Source organism: Rhineura floridana, chromosome 2 (assembly GCF_030035675.1).
Source record: "Rhineura floridana isolate rRhiFlo1 chromosome 2, rRhiFlo1.hap2, whole genome shotgun sequence".
NCBI classification, from domain to species: Eukaryota; Metazoa; Chordata; class Lepidosauria; order Squamata; family Rhineuridae; genus Rhineura; species Rhineura floridana.
The window spans coordinates 418,364-440,193 of NC_084481.1; the positions used below are offsets into that span (position 1 = coordinate 418,364).

Sequence of the window (21,830 nt, forward strand, 5' to 3'; positions counted from 1 at the left end):
TGCTTCCCATAAGCTCATTTCAAAACAAAAACTTATAGTCCTGAACTCAGAAATGCTTGCTTAACAATTTGCTTAACAACCCTGTAAATTTTCTCTTTTTTTATCATTAATTTTTATTCAAAGTTTCAAAAAACAAAACAGAACAAAACAAAACAAAAACAAATTAATAATTAATACAATAAAATGAAATGTTGACTTCCGATTTGTCGCAGATCAGTTATAGGTCTATAATATATAACAAACCTGTCTCTTAATATATTACAAAATCACTTTCCTCCAGTAGTTATCTTAATTAATCATCAAATTTCATTAACATCACTTTATTCTTTCCGCAAAAAGTCAAAGAGAGGCTTCCGATCCTTGAGAAATATATCCATCGATTTTTCTCCAAATAAACATGTCAATTAATCCATCTCATCAAGTCTGCTAGGTCCAGTAGTTTCAATAGCCATTCTCAGTGTTAATTCCATCTTCCATCTTCCATCCTTGCACCCATAATAATCTTGCTATCATAGTCATAGTCATATAATAAAAGTCTGATAGGAATTTCTTTCATCACAAATATTTCCTTGCCATCAATTCCGAATGTACCACTGAAATGTTGTTGTAAAGCTGCATCTCTGCTCCTCCTTTCCACAGAATGCACCAGCACATCTCCCGAGAGTTTTTCCATTGTCACACATCTGGAATTAATTCTGTAAACTTTCTCCATTTCAAGTTCCATCAAATCCTTCCAATCCAGGAATTTTTTTGAACCGTTGATATCTTTATCTCTAATCTCTTCACCAATTCCTTCAAGGACTCTTCACCAATTCCTTCAAGGACTCTTCACCAATTCCTTCAAGGACAGCGCTGAATTCCAAACAGTAATATTTGTCTCCAGGATCCATCACAGCCATAAAATCCAAATCTTTTTCCAAGTCCATATTTGATATATCTATTCCAATCTCCAGGGCTTGAACCTTTCCTTTAATTTTTTTTTCATCTTCTTTTATTTGTCCAGCCATATCTTTGGTCTCATCCACCTCCCCTCTCACAGAATCCTGAATTTCCTTCAGCTCCTGTCTCATATTGCCAAATTCACTTTTCATCTCTTGTCTGCTCTGTCTCAGCTCCTGTCTCACCAGCTTAATCTCATTCATTATTTTCTGAAACATATCTAGATAGAGAACCCCTTCCTGTACATCCAGGGTCTCAGCCACCTTCTTGATTGTCATTCTTAACTATTCCCAAGCAAAGAACAGTTTATTTCTTTTTCCAGTCACAAAGGAGTTAATCCTCCAAGCCTGCTGACATCACCCTCTAGACAGCACAAACCGCCTTATCTCTTATGTGTCCAAAAGTGCAAAACAAATTTAGTTCACAGCATCCAAATAATTAGTGGCATAAAGAATAAGCAGATTCGTCAAAAAAAAAAAAGTAGACCAGAAAAAATAGTCCCAGACACATAATACTCAAATGTCATAAAATCAGATTTCCTCTTTAGATTAGATGCCCCTCATCCGTTTGTATCTTTAAAATGCTCAATTCCATGCCAGCTTTTTGCAATAAAAAACAAAGATAGGCTTTTTCGATTTTCTTCCTCCTTAATTCTGTGTATATGAGAGAAAGTTATAACTCACCCAGGGATTCTTTGTTGCTGATCCTTTAACAAATCTCTTTTACTGTAACGATAACAAAATGATAAGAGTAGACAGAAGAATGCTTGCCTGTTAGAATATGTTTTTCTTTAAAGAAAAAAAACCGTCTCGCTTAATCAGTTTGAGCTTGCTTGTAATCACTGGCTCCGTCCGACGCTGCTGGCTACCTTCTTTCATAGGCGATCCTAATGAATTCCAGTCCCCAACAAACACAACGAAGCTTCTGTGGATGATCTCTACGTTTCTCCCTTGCCTGGGAGAAAATTTTCCCCAGTCAAAAAACTCTTCTGACTGGTTTTAAAACTGAAAAAGCTTCCTCTGAGACGAGAGCTCGTCTCAAAAGGCAGTCACAGGCGGAGCAATCCTCCTGGGAAGTCAACAACCCTGTAAATTTTCATGGCGATACACAAAACAGTCAGAGAGAATAGAAAGTCCAAAGTCTAAAAAGAGGAGGGGAAAACAGATCTCTTTTGGACTTTTTTTCTGTCAGAGTTCTCTTAATCTGTTGAAATTCATTAAAAATCACCCATGTTCACAGAGTACCTGTAATCTTAATGCTGACCTTGCCCCATACTCTGACCTTCATCTTCTGCAGTTTAAAAGTTAAAAAAATGCCTGGCTAATTTTTAATTAATTCAATAAATTTTGCATTGAACTGAATGATAGTGTCAGGCATGCTCAGTAAGAACCAACTGTCAGTGTTGTAAAAGCCAGACTCACAGCTGCTGGGCTTGCCTAATCAGAGGGCCACACTGACACCAGACTTTGATTTCACGTGAGACAGTCATATGTAGTTTGTGAAGGGTGCAGAGAGGAGACTCCTATTCCACTGACAGAGCTCCAGTGGCCAGAGTGGTTTAACAGTCAGCCACTCTAATTGAAGGTCTGTGAGGGGAACAGGGCATCTCCTAGCAACTCTAAGCACCCTTCACTAACTACACTTCCCTGGATTCTTTCAGGGAAGCCATGACTGTCCAAAGTGAAATAAAGGTCTGGTGTGGATGTGGCCAGGGATAACTTTGTTTTAAATTTGCGTGGGAGGCTACATGTGCCTGCTGTAGAATAAAAAGGTGGGGGAAAGCTGAAAAGCAGTGATACTGTTCACAATGTTTTCCTTTTGGAAAGGAAAGCAGCTTTCCCTCTGCCCAGTGCCCACCCACCCAATCTCCTACCCTCCCTGCCCCTCCCCTGGGCCAGTGTTGGACTACGACCTGGGAGACCAGGGTTCGAATCCCCACACAGCCATGAAGCTCACTGGGTGACCTTGGGCCAGTCACTGCCTCTCAGCCTCGGAGGATGGTAATGGTAAAACCACCTCTGAATACCGCTTGCCATGAAAACCCTATTCATAGGGTTGCCATAAGTTGGAATCAACTTGAAGGCAGTCCATTTCTATTTTCAAACATGATTGCACAGAAATAAATCCCACTGAACTCAAAAAGTATACAAATGATCAAACCCACCCTCCTCCCTCCTATCCCCTCCCTCTTGCCCCTTCCCTCCCCCTTACTTTGTCCCTCCCTCCCCATCCCCTTACATCCCCCTCCCCTTCCTCCTCCCCATGGTCAGTTTTACCTATCTTAAACATGATTGCACAGGAGTAAATACCATTGAACTCTATAAGCATGCAAATTATCAAACCTGCCCTCCCCTCCCCCTTCCTTTTCCCCCTCCAATCCACTCCTTCCCCCTCCCTCTCCTCCCCCCCATGGTCAGTTTTACCTATCCTAACCATGATTGCATAGGAGTAAATCCCATTGAATAAGCATGCAAATGATGACCTGCCTTTCCCCTCCTTTCCCTCTCCTGTCCCTTCCTCCTCCCCTCTTCCTCCTTCCTCCTCCCCTGCCCACTCCAGCCCTCCCTCTCCCCGGTCAGTTTTACCTATCCTAAGCATGATTGCACAGGATTTAATGCCACTGAACTCAGTAAACATGCAAATGATCAAACCTGTCCTTCTCCTCCCCTCTCCCTCTTGCCTGCTCCCCTCCCCTTTGCCCTTCCTCCCCCTCCCCTGTGGTCAGTTTCACCTATTCTAAACATGATTGCAGGGGAGTAAATCCCACTGAACTCAATAAGCATGCAAATAATCAGTCCATTCTGAGCAAACTTGCACAGGATCCAATTTCTTACCTCCTTGATTAAAAAACAGAGAAATTCAGTAATAGGCAAAAAAACTTGCGGTTTAAGAACATACCTATAGCCCACAGATATTTCTATCAAACTTGAAAAAGCAGGGAAATTGGGCAGCTATAGTGAATGCTCCAGGGCAGCAGCAGACCTGACCTCCTTTCTGAGATGTTGTACTGCCCTACAAATTTGTCAAAATGCAAACACAATTTGGGTTGGTCTTTCACAGTCCAATCCACTTGCTGTGTAGCTTGGAAGAATTTGGTAACATGTGCCTCTGAGCATATGGTGAGTGGTGGCAACACCTGCAATCAGCCCAAATAACAGAAACAAGACATGTGCTGTGCTGATCTTGTTTTAGCAGGGAGGAAGCAACATTATTAAGACAGTTGATATAGTTCAGATGGTCACTTTAAATATGTCTGATTTACTTTGCAATTTTAGTGAAGTTTCCAATAGGAAATCATTTTCTTTTGTTTCTATTTCTGTGAATATGTAAAATACAGCAAACACTTTGCAAAATTTACACTAAAAAAACTCCAAAAATAATTGTGGAATAATGGCACTGACTGTTCTTCAGAATAATCTCCAGTGGACATGAGGAGTTTCTCAGTTTGCACAAGATAAAACCGTGGGAGGTGAAATATATTCTAGCAAATTCTAGGTGTGCTCTATGTTTTTAATTGACCGTGCCCACCTTGCCTTAAATGAAGTGGTTTAAACATAGCAGGCTGAAAACATTCATCCTCTTTTTTCCAACAGCTAGAGTCATTGCTGAAGTAGCAACATATTGGAATCAGTCTGATTTTACATCAAACTGCAGTTTCAGATTCAACTGTTAATGCACCCAAAATAGAAATAGAACATAACCTCCAATTTGAAACACAAAAGTCTTCACCATGTCTTCACCATCATGTGACATTGACCAATAAAAAGGCTTTGAAATTAATAAAAATAAATTTGACACAGATTCCTAAGATGAATAATGAGGGAACTAAACTTTTCTAGTTTAGATTCTCTGTAGAAACATTAGTAACACAGGAAAGAAGCATAGTAAGAAGAACACCAACATACATACAAAAATATAATTCTTTGGAGATGGCAGGTGTTGCCACCACTCACCATATGCTCAGAGGCACATGTTACCAAATTCTTCCAAGCTACACAGGAAGTGGATTGGACTGTGAAAGACCAATCCAAATAGTGTTTGCATTTTTACAACTTTGTAGGGCAGTCCAATATCTCAGAGAGGAGGTCAGGTCTCCTGCTCCCCTGGTGCATTCACTATAGCTGCCCAATTTCCCTGCTTTTTAAAGTTGGATAGAAATATCTGTGGGCTATAGGTACGTTCTTAAACTGCAATTAGTGAGTTTGTTCATGTAAGATGACTATGCAGTGGTATACATTTGTCTTGAGTAGCTTAGTAATCACTTAAGCTGAATGCTTTCTCTGCCAGTTTAAGCAAACTATGCTCATATACTATTACTGCTAATTTTGTTACCAACATAATAAAATTAAAATTGATTAGAAAGTCATACTTTTATATTGCTTTTGTGCAGATGAGAGTTAATGATTGTCAGATGTATAAACAGTTTTAACAAACACTGAAATAAGTCTGTCATGCCTCTGTATAGTCAATAAAAGAAATGTTTTCTGAATCACTATGGAGCAGGTGGAGTTAACCTGTGGGTCTCCAGATGTTGCTAGACTACAATGTCCATCTCCCTTGACTCCTGGCCATGCCGACTGGGGCTGATGGGAAGGAGCACAACAACAACTGGAGGACCACAGATTAGCCATCCCTGCTATATACTGTCTTATCAGCTGCTATCTACCCAAGGGTGCCTGGAACTATTTCAAAGTTCAGTTCTTTACATGGGTGACATGTAACAGCTCAGCAGACTTTGCTTGTCTTTCAGTATATAATTTGGACAGTGTGTGTAAAGCGCACATTGTTTGCATGATGTGCATTTACTTATTTAGACAAATTGCTTCCTATTTCAGCCATCTACATTTGCTTCACCACTTCTGTCTTCATCACCAAGACCTAGTTCTGTTGTACTCAGTGCTGTTACTGGTGCAATGAAACTTAAACAGGAAACAGATGAAGGGGAAAAGCATTCCCTGGAAGAGCTCAGGTCCCAAGTCTTTGACCTGCTAACTATGGTAGAAACACTGAAAAAAGAACATGGGTAAGTGCTCTTTGTATCTTAACCTGATTTCAGTGGATTTGTAGATTATACCTACATAATAGTTTTTTTCATTGTGTGTCATCATTTTTATCATAGTGCTTTTGTTTGAGGATTTTAATATAACCTGTAGCATTAATGCTATGTTTTAAGAATCCTTTTTTATTTAGTGTAGCTGGTAAAGGGTTAGTTCACAGAATAGTACTTTTTCCACAAATGGACAAAGGAAGTGTTGTGGGAAGAAGCTTTACACTGGTTTTGTCTTGCTACATTCAAATAAACGTGGACTCTCTCTGGTTCATTCATGAGGTAGAGCAGAGGAGGAAATGCTTGATCTTACTCCAAGCCAGAGTGCTTTGGCCTGGCTGGAATGTGTCCTTGAACTGTGAAAATGCCTCTTGTTTATCTGAGTGGAGAATAGAGGGAGGGTGTAGAAGCTGGCCTAATGTGCAAAGGGAGAATTTATATTTATTCTTCCACCCAGTTTTGCCTGCGACTCTGCTCATCACTGTGGCCCTTGAGAGGGTGCCCAGGAGGGAATGTGGCCCATGGACTGAGAGAGGTTCCCCATCCCTGCCAAAAGCTGTTCTGCGCTGTTTTAAATCCTTTTTATCACTCATTATTCATTCATCCATCATCAGTAACAATATAAAATAAAGATGAATGACACTTTTTTTTGAGGGGTGGTCATAAAAACCTTTTGGCATCACCTGCAGGAGCAGTACGCAACCCCCACACACACTTTTAAACCTTTTTTAAAAATAGACAAATGGATATGGCTACCTGAGATGTAAACATTAGCTTGGTAGCCTTAGGCTTTCTACCAAACTGGCATTTAATTAATTAATTAAGCAACCTTCCATTTATATTTCATCTTTCTTCCATTATGGAATACAAGGTGGTATGCATTTTTTAATAATAATAATAATAATATTTAATTTGTTTGTCGCCTATCTGGCAATTAGCCACTCTAGGCGACGTACATTAAAAAAGATAAAATACAATAATATCAGATGCAATCACAATAACAATAGATAAAAATATTGGACAGTCATCAATACATATAAAAGCAAATTATATTAACAGCATACGATAGATGACAGACTCATGGCGATTTACCCATCCCAAGGACCTCAAAGGCTTGTTGGAATAGCCACGTCTTCAGGGCCTTGCGGAATACATCTAGGGAAGGGGCATGTCGAAGATCACATGGGAGGGAGTTCCAGAGAGTGGGGGCCACCACAGAAAAGGCTCTCTCCCTAGTACCCACCAACCTAGCTGTGAAGAAGGCTTCACATCCAGATGCAGACCAGACCCAGATGTTTAAGGTGGTGGTTTCTTGTACCCAGATCACACCCTGAGACCTGATGAAAATGAACTACTCTAGTCTGTCCCATACCTATCGGATCTTGCTTTGAACGATCAGTGATGGGTCTTTCACTTCTTTTTCATTTTTGCTACTTTTGTTTGGGGGGGGTGCAGACCAGGCCAAGGCAGAAGGAAGCAACACTGAAAAGAAGACATTATCCAGTGTGCCACCTCCTATATTCCCATACTTTGGCTGCAGTCATGTATCCACTTACCTGGGAGGAAGCCCTATTGAACACAGAGGAACTTACTTCTGACTAAACACATATAAGATTGTGTTTAACTCTCAAACTGTCGTAGGTGCTGCTTGTATGAAAGATGGGGATGTATGGGTCCAAGTGTAACTATTTTGTTCAACCAAGAAAGGAATAAATTTTTCACATGACAAAATTAACTAGGCTTGCTTTTAATTTTTAAAGGAAAGAACTGGAAAAATTGAAGAGAGACTTGAAGAAAGAGAAGCAGATGCGAAGTAACCTAGAGGTAAGGTGCTTGAATAAGATCTTTAGAGCAGAAAGATGCTTTATTTTAAACAGATTCCATTATATTCAGAATTTTAATGTTGAGCTATTGTGTCATAAAGTAGTTGCTGTGAAATGTTGCAAACATTGACTTGATTGTTTTGCTAAAGAGGGAAAGACTTTCCCCCAAATGCAAAGTAAAGACACTGGACTAGATTCATAGTCAAGGAACAGTTGAATTTCCATGGGAGATTTGTGGTACAATATCGGAGCATTGTTTTTCTTGAGATGTCTCCCATCCCTTGGTTTGAAATCCAGATGTTGCCATTTCCACAATGGTAAGAGCTGGAAGGAAATATTCAAAATGGCCTCAATCTTGTCCAGAAAATTGGCAGTATTTACCTCATTTATGATTATATAACAACCATTCGGGACTAAATTAACCATAACTTTATGCTTTATAACTTTGTAGGTTTGGATTAATGAGAACAGTGGTTAACACGCTGAGTGCAAAAATATTAGGGGGATGAACCCATGTTTTTGTAGTGTTTCTTTATTAATGGAACCTTCACTGTGGCCTCAATTAAAATAAAAGCAAAACATGAATAGCATGACATTATCATTTGAACTAGTGAAGAGCTTTGAAATTTTATTTAGTTGTTTATTTGGACAGTCATTCATCAATACATAATCAAATACCATTCAGTGCATGAGATGTGAGCAAACATGTTTATCTCGTGAGCTGTTTTATGATACAAAAGAAAGCAATAGTAGATTCATGTGAGTGATAGCAACCTATTATTCATGGTTCTTATATAGTGCAACTGGGATCAAGCAAGGATGCATGCAGCATTTATTTATTGCATTTATATACTGCCCCATAGCTGAAGCTCTCTGGGCGGTTTACAACAATTAAAAACGCGGTATCAGTCATACTCACTGACATAATTAGATATCCTTGACTATATGATCCTCACACTAAGAGTCATTCGTTCTCATTTGTTTTCATACAGCTAAAATGTCAGGCATGTGGATCCATCGCAATGGCAGGTGCAAAGTGTGTGCATCTGATCATCTTACATGAACATTTTGCAGAGTAGCCTGTGCTTGTTATCTTTTGGCCTTGTTAGCAAATGGCACTAAACCGAACTACAGCTTAGTTCAGGGGTCACTAACGTGTCACCCACAGGCACCAATTTGCCCACCAGTGCTTCCTATGGCACCTGCTTCAGCAATCCACAATGCACAAGAGAGTGTTTGCTCTTCCTGCTCAGTAATTGTTTGCAGTGGCTCAGCCTTTCCTATTTTGAACACACACCCTAGGCATGCCCACATTTCATTGGATGCCAGGATTGGACATCTACCTTGCCTTCCTTTCTGAACAGCAGAGAGGTGCAAAGAACTTCTCTCTGGGAGCAAGCACAGCAGTGGCTAATGCAGGTTTCTTTTCTTCCACTGATGAGGAGGGAGTGACCACTGGCTTAGTGTGAACAAGCAAGCCTGCTGTTTCACCGTAAGAAAACCAGCTGCTTTGCTCCTCCCCTGCTTCTGTTGCTGCTGCACTACCAGGACCTAAGCCATGGTGTTCCTTATTCCCCCATTCATAGTATGTCTCTGGAGATGAAACATCCAATTTAGAAATGATGTCATTTCTCCATACCTTACATTGGTAACGTGCCTGTCGTATGACAAATTGAAGATAAGACTGCTGGTGACATCTTCTCTGGCTTGGCAGTCTTCTGGAACAGAGCCCATCTGACATCTCTAACAATATTTCTGTATAAAACTGCCATAAAGAGCTTGCAAGCAAAATGTTTTGGCAGTTATAGCATCTGATGGTGTAAAAACCACTCCAAAGTCAGCAAAACTCTTTTTATGTTTTCATCAGATTTTTAGAAAGCCTTCCAACAAGAAAGTTTGAAGATACCAGCAAAACTACAAGTGTTATTAGAACTGGTAAAGGCATGAAAACCAGATAGTGTGTTTGCCCTCTCTGATCCTAAAGCATCATAAAGAAAGAGGAACTTGCCTTTTCTTCTGAATAGTATCAACAGTGTGTTTGTGGGCATAGCATGAAATATTAATATGCTAGTACTACAGCTTTATTAGGAGAGTGAATATGAATGTTAATACTTCACAAATGAAGTATCATCTTAGGATCAACTGCTTCTTGTGTGCTTCTTAGGTTAACCAATTGTCAATGAGTGGCTCTCTTTTGTTCACCATTCTAAAATTACATACCATTGTTTGTAAAATTGTCAATGATCTTGTGTGCCAAGTATGGAATTAACTCTATTTTTGTCTGCACGTTTGAAAGCAACATTTTCAAAGAGATATTCCTGATCCAAGTTCTCTGTGACATAGTATGCAATTACCACAGTGCATGTCAGGTGTCTAGTAAGGGGAATTCTGCTCAGTAACATTGGAATGCCATACAGAAAAAACACAGCTTGCATTTTGTCCTAGGATTCATAGTGATAATCTGTCAAGGAAGTGGTTTGCAAATTCTTCATTACGAATGGATGAAAGGAGGCTTATTGGGGTTTTGCAGTAATGCCATACCATCAGGATTGTAACCTGCATCTGTAGTGGCACTTGTACATCAGTTTCTGCTAGTTCACCCATGTGAGAGTCAAAAATTGCAAGAAGGGTACATGGTGTAGCACAGAACTATGCCAACTTCATAGTTACTGGTAGTACATGAGCCAGAACCAGAATTGGTACCAAGTTTGCTGAATAAGGTAAGGTGGAATGTGTTTTTTGCAAGATCTGTACCTCAATAATTGGAAATAGGCGAACCTATTTATAGACCTTGTTATCATCACTGTCTTATGTGTTTTTTATTCTGCTGAATTTGGCGCCCCGTTTCTTTTTCGACAAAATAAGCATCGGAGTGGCCAGGTGTTTACTTTTTTGGTGCACAGGTGCAGTTCCCTTACTCATAACTGCAGTAATTGCACAATGATGTGCTTTGCACAAAAAACTTCACCTTGTGCCCCAGGGAATTGCAATGCATCTTGAAGGGGAGAGTTACCAGTATTGCACATCTCCATCACTGGGAATCATAACTCATATTTTGTGGTTGAGGGTCAAATAAATGATCTAGGCTGTTCATGCAGCAATTAGTTGAAAAATGAACTGGGACCCAGATTCAGCATCAAAAAACACACAAGACTATGATAACTGCAGGGTCACCACCTTTTCCCAACCACTGAGATATAGATCTTGCAAAAAATCACATTCAGCCTTATTCAGCACACTTGATACCAGTTCACTATTTTTGGTGGCGTGGCTCATGTACTATAGTGGCATCTTTCAGATCAGCGCTTAGCCTATTATTGGCAAATAGCTATAGTCTCCCAAACAATCCACAATCTTCCTTTAGCTCCAGTACCTTAGAATGCAGAACACAGCTCAATGGCACTGTTCTTTATATGGGTTTCAACAAATTCCTTGCATGCTGTTTGGTGACCTTTCTGTCACAAATGTCTTTTTTTATGTTGTCACCCATTACAGCATTTGTCATACAATTTAGCAGATTTTTCTTCATACACATTCCATGAGTTTTTAAGCCTGACTGATTTATGCCTCTGCTGTTCTAAGATAGCTTTTGTATTTTCGTTATGTCCATCCCAGTGTGTGGTAGTAATGTCTGCCATTCCTTTGCATTGAGCAGCCAGAAGAGCCATAGTAGATACAATTTAAAATGTGCAGGTTCTGGAATCCTCATCAAAGCCGTTACACTCACCTTCATGCTTTGATTTACATAATTAAATATGTATTGATGGCTGGCTGAATAAGTAGCTTATTTAATTCTTATGCTTTTTGTTAGCTGAAAAGACAGTACTTTCCTGCTCTACAGCAGAGATCAGGAACCTGTGCCCCTCCGTATATTGTCATACTACAACTCCCATCATCCTTGATCATTGGTCATGCTGTCAGGGGCTGGTGGGAGTTGGAATGTGAGAGCATCTGGAGGGGCACAGGTTCCTCATGCCTGCTCTAGTGATCAGCTTTCAGACCAAGTATGTCACAGTGTATGTTCAACCGTTACTGAATTTTGAAATGTATTTGATTTGAAAATGTATACATTTTAAAAGAAAATCATGAACAAACAGTTACTCATTTCTTTATTAATGTTTTAATGTGTGTCATCCACAGGTGGAAATAGAAAAACTCAAGAAAGCTGTCATAACTACATGAAAGAGCCATAGACTGAGTCTTAACCATGCCAGGATTTCAGAGTCAAAATAAAAATGAAGTTGACTTGACTTTTTTTACTTCACATCAGTGAATGGTAGCATTCCATTTTTTAAAAAAATAAATGAATATAAACTTACATTCAGAGAGCTGACAGAAGAGAATGGATAACTTTCTTCTTTCTTATCAATATAGAAGAGGCCTTATTTCTTACTGTGCTGGAATTGCAGACCTTTATTTTCTTGGTTTGCTTCAAAATACTACTGAATCTGTATAAAAAAGAGGGGTTCTAATTAGATTTTTATTGAACATCTATAGCCTACTTTTTAAGAGAAATGTACAATAAATAAGGCAATATATCTTTGCAAAGTACTCTGTAAAACAGTCTATACCAATAGGAAGGCACATGGTGTACCCTTGTCATTATAGTCACTACTTTTCCCACAATGCCACAAGGGAATATGATGTTTGTATTTGGGGGGGGGATTTATATCCAGGGCTCCACTGTTGTGCCTACTTGCAGTGAGAGTATTAATAAACATGTTATTTTATAGTTCAGGAAGATCCTGGGAATTGGTTCTTGCTGTGGAGCAGAAAAGTCGCCAAGGCTTATCAGTGCTAAGATTCCTTTAACTGAGACAAATATCATGTCACTTGCACTATAGGATTCATTAAAGGCTTATTTTGGGAGAAAGGGTGGGATGTAAATTTAATAAATAATAATAATAATAAATAATAAAGGGATTTATGGTTGGACCACAAAAACTCCATACCCTGATTAATGCTTAAATTCCACAATAAATGTGGGCATGAGTCTGAAATGACCTTCTAATGTAATCAGTTGTGCCCAAATATTACAACACATGACAGACAATAAAAAGCTCTCAGTTTCTGTGCTTTCATAAATTTTAATCTTAACACTACAATATCAGCTTTAAAGATTTTAGCAGTAATCATAATAACATTATTGAAACCTTCATATGAAAACGAAGTATTCAGAGCCACCCACCTGTTAACTAAATGCCTGTTAACTTAATAAGGGTGTATCCCGCACAGGGCTGTTAATGCATTCACTAAGTCACAGGTGGATTCTTAGATACTTCATTCTTACATATATCTCAATACCGCAATATGCTCTAGAATCAAAATGCATTGATTTTGTGTGAAACAAAGGACTTCTTTTGGAGTCATTGTGCTTAATTCATTTTCTCCCTCATTTTTTTCCTGTCGAGAAAAACTGAAAATGTACAGTATGTACATTTGTGAAACGCTGTATTCAAGCCAAGGCTAAAAATACAAAATCCATACTCTCTCTTGTATCTCCTTCGTTCCTGTCCTAAAACATAGAAAGAGGTAATATTTTCAGTGATTTTTAGGTTAGCCAAATTAAAATAAAATGAAATCTTAACTCTTCCTACGTCAGTGTAAAGTTTTAATATTCATCTCCTGCTCTCCTTTAAACAAGCAGAAAGTGGATGGCCTTTGTATTTTGTCTTAGATAAGAATACCAACAGTCATTGCGTGTTAGCAAGTGAAGAGAACTGAATTTGTACTTGCAGATATATCTGTTGTGAATCGATAGATTTAAAATATAGGAATGAAAATGAGGCCTGTTTGGTTATCATACTGGTGCTTAGCTGACAAATATCTAATGAATCAATTGTTAATCATTTTTGTTGCCAATTTTCATTTTCAGTAGTCTGAATAATAAATCATGTACTTCAGATTGTCAACATTAGTCACAACCATCAGTCATAATGGTCAGTGGTCAACAAATTTTGGCTTGACTTACTAGCCAAACCCATTACTTGTGTTGCTACTGATCCCTACCTTCTCTGAATGTCATGGCATGTGCAGAGAACATGGAAAGGGGAGTTGCCTTTGAGTTGGACTTTACACAGACGGTACAAGCAGCACTTTCCTGCTATTTCCTCCTGCAGAAGCTCAAGGAGAAGGGAGAGAAGCTGCCCATCCTTTCCTCCACATGTTGAGAGGTGACTTCCATCCTACAAGTTGTGTTTGTGCAGAAACCAACTGTAGTATGTTGCTGCTGATGCTTTCACTACCTCTAAAAGCCCAAAGGGGAGAAAGACAATCGTTCTCTCTCCCCCCCCCCTCTCTCTCTCTCAAGAGAGCTTGTGGAGAAAAGAAGGGGCCAATTCTTTTCCATTGGTACTTTTGTAGGAGTACCTTACTGCTTGTGCTTTCTGCAAAAGCACAGGTTGCAGGATTGAAACAACCACTCCTGTCTTCCCCATTCTTCATGAAGAAAAAGGAAATGATTTTGTACCCACCATAGGTTGAACTGTTTTTTAGAAAACACCAGCCATGTCTTCCAGAAAGGTGGAGCAACAGCCACTTCCCATTAGGTTTTTGAAAGAGGCAGCTGGCGCTTTCTACAGAGCCACCTTTCCTTTACCCTGCTCCTGGGGAACAAAAAGACATATTTTCCTCCTGTGAGTTGGGTTTTCAAGATTGTCCCTACCGCCTCTGCAAAAAATGCACAGAAAGAAACTACTGCTTGTTTCCTCCATGAAGAAGAAAGGAGGCGTGGCTTCTCTCAATTCCTGTTGGGTTTTTGCAGAAAGCAGCAGTGATGTGCTACTAAGGTGGCTTCTTATCCTCCTCCTTCAAGAAGAGTCCAACTTGCAGGAGGCAAAACACTTTATCCTTATTTTCCTTCCCGGAGAAGTATTTTCTCACAAGCAAGGCTTTTGGTGAAAGCACAGGTGCCTGCAAGATTGGGGTGAGGGACAGTTGCCTATAGTGAGAAGGGAAGTGGATTTATCAAAACTTAGTTCAGTATGTGCTATCTCAGATGAACGGGCAACAAAAGAGCTCCTCTCTGATAGCAACTTGTTGAAGTTTACTCTGATTATGCAAAGCAAGAACTAAGCCTAATGAAAGAGAATTATTTTATGTGCTCTTCACTGTGATCCACAGTAAGGCAAAATGGTATTCATTATAAATTGTTGTATGACAGTTTTGTCTGCCTTGACGCTCATAGCAGATGAGTAGGACCTGACAATCAGTTAAATCAAAGGTGTTAATTATTAAATGGCCTTTCTGCTGCAGCAATAAATGACCAAGTGCAATGATTTGATTTAAAAAAACTTCTAAAAGTTGCTGCTGTGTTTTTAGCAATAGAGGTCTCGCTGATATGTCTTAAATTAATATTGTATAATGGGAAATGGGGAACATATGAAGACATTCCAAAGAATGTGAGTTATTTCAAATAGTATGCTTCATTGCCTTGTTGACAGGTGCTGTAAAATTATGCATGCTATCAGAATTCCACAAATAAAATTATATGCTGTTAATATGTTCCTGATTTTTTGTTCAGAAACACCTTAGATGTGATTCAACTGGATGTAACCAACAAACGTTTCACACTTTAAAGGGTCCACACTGCAAGCTGGAAGTAATTTAGCCACTTGAAAATTGCTGAGGGTCTCGATGGGCCACTTTGTAATTTTTCTGCCTGTTTAGGAATTGTAATGTGTTGTACGTGCACTTTCTCTCAGCTCCTTCCACTCTTTCTTTGTTTCCCCTGTATTTACTCTTCATTCCTTTCATGTGCCTTGTCAACCTCTTTCCCCCACTCAGGACCTTCCCCTGTCTTGCTACTAACCACAGCTTTATTCCTATGAGGAGTAAAGGCAAAGCTACCTACCGATGTCACTTCCACGGACCATCTGATTGAAGCTCACAGACCACTGGTAGGAATTCCTGTATTAAGGTATTAGCTATTTCAACTCATATCAATGCATAAAAATGTGTTGAAATATTGGATCAAGAATGTAAGTTTGCATTATGTATAAATGACATACTTTTAAAAAAAATCTAAGGTCATGTTTGGAGGTGAATGGAAGTATTGGGGAAAAAATGGAAATTAATCATAAAATGAACCAGGTAAAATCTTAACTTCTATTTATTTAATATTGACTCTGAAATCAGAGTAGGAAGTAGGTATCTGGAAAGATGAGATGTAATTTTTTCCAAGAATATCAGTGACCCAATTAAGGACCCTGTTGTAGTATCAGCAATCTGCTTTGAAAGTCCGTCCGCCAGCACGTTGTCCTTTCCCTTGATGAAAACAAAGTCTATTTGATATTCCTGCAGTGCCCAGGACCACCTTTGAGGCATGGTGTTGCTGTTTTTCCAGCCACAGCAACGCGTGATGATCCGTGATGACCATGCACTTCCTTCCCCACACATAGGGATGCAGCTTTCCCAGGCCCCACACGACTGCCAAACACTCTTTTTGCACTGAAGAGTAGTTTCGTTCTCTCGGTGACAGTTTGCAACTTAGGTAGGCAGTGGGGTGCTTGATGCCTTCCCTCTCTTGCATCAGCACACCTCCAAGAGCCAAATCAGATGCGTCTGTTGCCACTATAAACAGTTGTTCAAAGTCCGGAGCTATCAATATCGGACCCCGACACAGCGCTTGCTTCAGTTGGTCAAAAGCTTTTTGACACCTTTAATCCCATCTCATGCACTCAGCACACTTTTTCTGCGTTAACTCACGCAGTGGGGTTGCTATTTCTCCAAACTCCTTTATAAACCTTCTATAAAAACCAGCCATACCCTCACTTGTTTCTTTTTTACTGGAACAGGCCAAGATTGAGTAGCCTCCACTTTGTTCCATAAGGGGGTTATCTTTCCACTCCCCACCTTATGCCCTAGGTAAGATACTTCGTGTAACCCGAACTGGCATGTTTTCACTTTGATGGTTAAACCAGCCTTTTTAAGTACCTCCAACACCGCTGTTAAATGTTGAACATGTTCAGGCACCGACTTGCTGAATATGGCTATATAGTCAATATAGGCCACAGCAAAGTCTGACATGCCCCCTAAAATTGTGTTTATTAATCTTTGAAAGGAACTTGGTGAGTTCCTAAGCCCCATAGGTAATGTGCTAAATTCATATAACCCATCAGGTGTATTAAAAGCAGTTTTGGCCCTGGATTCCTCTTCCAACTCCATCTGCCAAAACCCTTTGCATAAATCTATTGTGGAGATGATTGTTGCTGGCCCCAACAGTTCTAGCATGGTGCCTACCCTAGGCATGGGGTATGCATCTGGGACTGTGATCCTATTTATAGCTCTATAATCAATGCAAAATCTGATCCCATCTTTTTTTGGTACCAGCACTATACTAGAGGACCAGGGACTGATTGATTATCGAATCACACCCAGCTCTAGCATATCTCTTACTTCCTTTCTGATTTCATTCAACACTTTTCCATTCACTCTATAAGGGGTAGATCTAATTGGGGGATGATTTCCAGTGTCAATACTATGTTTTGCCACACTGGTTCTACCAGGTCTGTTACTGAAAAGTTCCCTATATTTATACAAAACACTCATAATTTCTTCTTGGACTTTTCCATCTACCTCCCCTGACCATTCCAACTGATCTAACCCATCTTCTGCTTTACTTTCTTGTACTAAGTCTGGTAAATTAGGACCACTTCCTTCAGGGAACAAGGTAACTTGCAAAACCTTTGCATCCCTGGTATGATAAGGTTTCAGCATGTTCAGATGTACTACCTTATGCTTTTTTAATTTGTCTGCTGTTATAACATAGGTCACCGTGTCAAGCTTTTCCCTAGTGGTATATGGTCCCTCCCAGTTGGCCTGTACTTTATCATGTTTCCTGGGAATGAATGCCATAACCATATCTCCCACTTCATACACACACTCTCTTGCTGTTCTATCATACCAGAAACTTTGTTTCTGTTGAGCTTGACTCAAATTCTTTTCCACTGCTTCCATCATAGATTCCAATTTGTTGCAGAAGTCTAGTACATAATCAACCACAGATGTTTTATACTCCCCCAGGGACCCTTCCCACAAATTTCTTAACAATTCCAAAGATCCCCTCATTTTTCTCGCAAACATCAATTCAAAGGGTGAGAACCCTGTTGACCCTTGAGGTACTTCTCGGTAGGCAAATAAGAAACACCCCAAACGTTCATCCCAATCCTGAGGGTGATCTTGAACATAACTTTTTATCATGCCCTTCAGCACTCCATTAAACCTCTCAGTTAACCCATTAGTTGCTGGATGGTAGGTAGTTGTTTTTAAATGTTTCAATCCACAACACCTCCACATACATTGCATCACTTCTGCCTTGATCCATCAAAACTTCATGTGAACAACCCAGTCTCATAAAAATTTTTAGCAAAGCCCCTGCAACTACAGGGGCTTCCACTGATCTTAGGGCTTCAGCATCTGGGTATCTTGTCGCAAAATCCACCACCACCAATATGTATTTCTTGCCATGCCTTGTGGGTTTGGAAAAAGGACCCACCAAATCTATTCCCACTCTATAGAATGGTTGTCCTATTATAGGAAAGGGCTTCAATGGTGCTTTTGTTTTTACTCCACTTTTTCCCACTTTTTGGCATATGATACATGATGAACAATATTGTTTGACATCTTGAGAAATGTTTGACCAATAATAATGTGCAGCCAGCCTTTTCTTGGTCTTTTTTATTCAAAGATGCCCTGAATAAGGAATGTCCTTAGTCTTGCTTTTGTGCTTTCCTCTTTAACTTTCATCAGCATTCGTTTCAAATCATTACTGGTTTCTGCTAGTAGTATGGTATCGTCTGCATATCTTAAATTATTGATGTTTCTCCCTCCAATTTTCACACCTTCATCTTGGTCCAATCCCGCTTTCCGTATGATATGTTCTGCATATAGATTAAACAAATTGGTGATAAAATACACCCGTCTCACACCCTTTCCGATGGGGAACCAATCAGTTTCTCCATATTCTGTCCTTACAGTAGCCTCTTGTGCAGAGAATAGGTTCAGCATCAGGACAATCAGACGCTGTGGCACCCCCATTTCTTTTAAAGCATTCCATAGTTTTGCATGATCTACACAGTCAAAGGCTTTGCTGTAATCTATAAAGCACAGGGTGATTTTCTTCTGAAATTCCTTGGTCCGTTCCATTATCCAACTTATGTTTGCGATATGATCTCTGGTGCCTCTTCCCTTTCTAAATCCAGCTTGGACGTCTGGCATTTCTCGCTCCATATCTGGTAAGAGCCTTTGTTGTAGAATCTTGAGCATTACTTTACTTGCATGGGATATTAAGGCAATAGTTTGGTAATTACTGCATTCTCTGGAATCCCCTTTCTTTGGAAGTGGGATTTATATTGAACGCTTCCAGTCTGTGGGCCATTGTTTGGTTTTCCATATTTCTTGACAATTTTTTGTCAAAATTTGGACTGATTCAGTCTCAGTAGCTTGTAGCAACTCTATTGGTATGCCATCTATTCCTGGTGATTTGTTTCTTCCAAGAATTTTAAGAGCAGCGTCCAACTCACATTCTAAAATTTCTGGTTCTTCATCATATGGTTCTTCCGTGAATGAATCTGTCATCCTTGCATCTCTTTTGTAGAGTTCTTCAGTGTATTGCTTCCATCTTTTATTTCATCTCGGTCAGTCAGTGTGTTCCCTTGTTGATTCTTCAACATCCCTACTCGTGGTTTAAGTTTCCCTTTCATTTCTCTAATCTTTTGAAATAGGGCTCTTGTTCTTCCCATTTTGTTGTCCTTTTCCATTTCTATACAATAACTATTGTAATAGTTTTCTTTGTCCCTACGTACTAGTCGTTGTATAGTTGCATTTAGGGTTCTGACTGTGTTTCTATCTCCTTTTGATTTTGCTTTCCTTCTCTCTTTAACCATTTGAAGAGTTTCTTTGGTCATCCATTGAGGTCTTTCTTTTTAACAAGAGGTATTGTCTTTTTGCATTCTTCCCTGATAATGTCCCTGACTTCAGTCCATAGTTCTTCTGGTTCTCTGTCAACTAAGTTTAAAGCCTCAAATCTGTTCTTTATTTCATCTTTATATTCTTCTGGGATGTTATTTAAATTGTATTTTGGCGTTATGAGTGCTTTGTTGTTCTTTAGCTTTACTCTGATTTTTGATACAATCAGTTCATGATCTGTACCACAGTCTGCTCCTGGTCTTGTTTTTGCAGCAAGTATGGAACTTCTCCATCTTCTACTACCAATTATATAATCAATTTGATTCCTATAGTGACCATCTGGTGATGTCCACGTGTAGTCGGTTGCTCAAAAAACTGACAAAAATTGGTTGTCTCAGACAAAACAGGTGAAAATCAATATCAGTTGACTCTATCAAAATAGGCCAGTTAAGGGTAGAAGAGACATGCTTGCAGTTATGCTGGTTTCAGTGCATCTTCACCTCTATATTGTGAAAAGCAGATCACACGATGTCAATCAAACTCCACCCCTTTTTACTCAAAATCTGGGATTTTAGAGATAGATGCATTTCCCCTTTAAATAAGTTTCACACAGGCTTCAAAACTGGCTGATGGTGGGAGGCAAGCTGCTTCCTCTGGGCACTGAGGAAAGAAAAAGATGGGGGAAAGATGGGGGCTGGAAGCTCCTTGCACTTTCCCCATAGTTCCTTCCTGCCAAATAGGAAGGGGCAGAGGGAGCCATGAGGGCCACCTTGCCAGCACACATAAAGGAATGTGGAGGCTTCTGTGTGCTCATGGGAGGGAGAGGCAACGACTCCCTTCACACGTTCCTCTCTTAGAGGCTCCTGTTTGCCTTCTCAGACTCCAAAATGGTCTCATCTCCTCAGCTGCTGTCTTTTCTACTGTAAAACTTTATTTACTTATTTATTTATTTGATTTATATCCCACCCTTCCTCCCAGTAGGAGCCCTGGACAGCAAAGAAAAGCACTAAAAGCACTTCAAAACATCATAAAAACAGACTTTAAAATATATTACAGCAAAACATCTGTAAAAACATATTAAAACAAAACATCTTTTTAAAACATATTTTTTAAAAAAGGCTTTAAACATCTTAAAAAGCAACTGCAACACAGATGCACTCTCAGATAAAGTCTACTTAAAAGGCATGTTGAAAGAGGAAGGTCTTCAGTAGGTGCTGAAAAGATAACAGAGATGGTGCCTGGTTAATATTTAGGGGGAAGGAATTCCACAGGGTTGATCCCACAACACATAATAATAATAATAATAATAATAATAATAAACAACTTTATTTCTACCCCGCCCTTTTTCCAATAAGACTCAGAGCGGCTTACAACTAAAAACAACACAAATTAAAACATACAGAAGTATACTATTAAAAAAGAATTAAACTATGAGAAAAATTAAAACCATAAAATATAGGTTAAAAACAGCGGACAATTTAAAATAATAAAATCATATAATGTAATCACCAAACCTATGGCACTTAATCCTGGTTGTTCTCTATCCCAAATGCCCGTTGAAATAAAACAGTCTTTACTTGTCGCCGGAAAGACGGCAAGGAGGGAGCAGATCACACCTTACTCAGAAGGGAGTTCCACAGCCTAGGGGCGGCCACCAAAAAGACCCTATCTTGTGTCCATGTCACTAAAGGTCTGCTTCCTATATTGTGCAGAGCGGATCTCCTGGTAAGATGGTATCTGCAGGAGGCCCTCACCTGCAGAGCATAGTGATCAACTGGGTATATAAGAGGGAAGATGATCTTTCAGGTATCCTGGTTCCTAGCAGTATAGGGCTTTGTACACCAAAAGCAGAACCTTGAACTTAGCCCGGGAGCTAATAGGTAGCCAGGGCAATTATTTCAGCAACAGGGTGACATGTTGGTGATACCCTGCCCCAGTGAGCAGTTGAACCACCACATTTTACACCAGCTGCAGCTTTCAGACCAACCTCAAGGGCAGCCCCCATATAAAGCTGCTTACAGTAATCCAACCTGGACGTTACCAGTGCATGGACAACACTGGTCAGGCTATCCTGGTCTAGAAACAGCTGCAGCTGTCTCACCAGCTGAAGCTGA

General features: G+C 39.7%; 1 protein-coding gene across 2 annotated transcripts in view; it reads left to right on the top strand.

Annotated features, from left to right (window-relative positions):
• CD2AP (CD2 associated protein) overlaps positions 1 to 15,300 on the top strand; it is a 152,963-nt gene extending 137,663 nt beyond the window's left edge. For both annotated transcript variants that reach the window (XM_061607521.1, XM_061607520.1), the window contains 3 exons: positions 5,775 to 5,962; positions 7,747 to 7,810; positions 11,950 to 15,300. In XM_061607521.1, coding sequence (XP_061463505.1) covers positions 5,775 to 5,962; positions 7,747 to 7,810; positions 11,950 to 11,991 — 294 coding nt within the window. In that variant the 3' untranslated portion in view covers positions 11,992 to 15,300. The remainder of the gene's footprint in view (positions 1 to 5,774; positions 5,963 to 7,746; positions 7,811 to 11,949) is intronic.
• Positions 15,301 to 21,830: the final 6,530 nt, after the last annotated feature.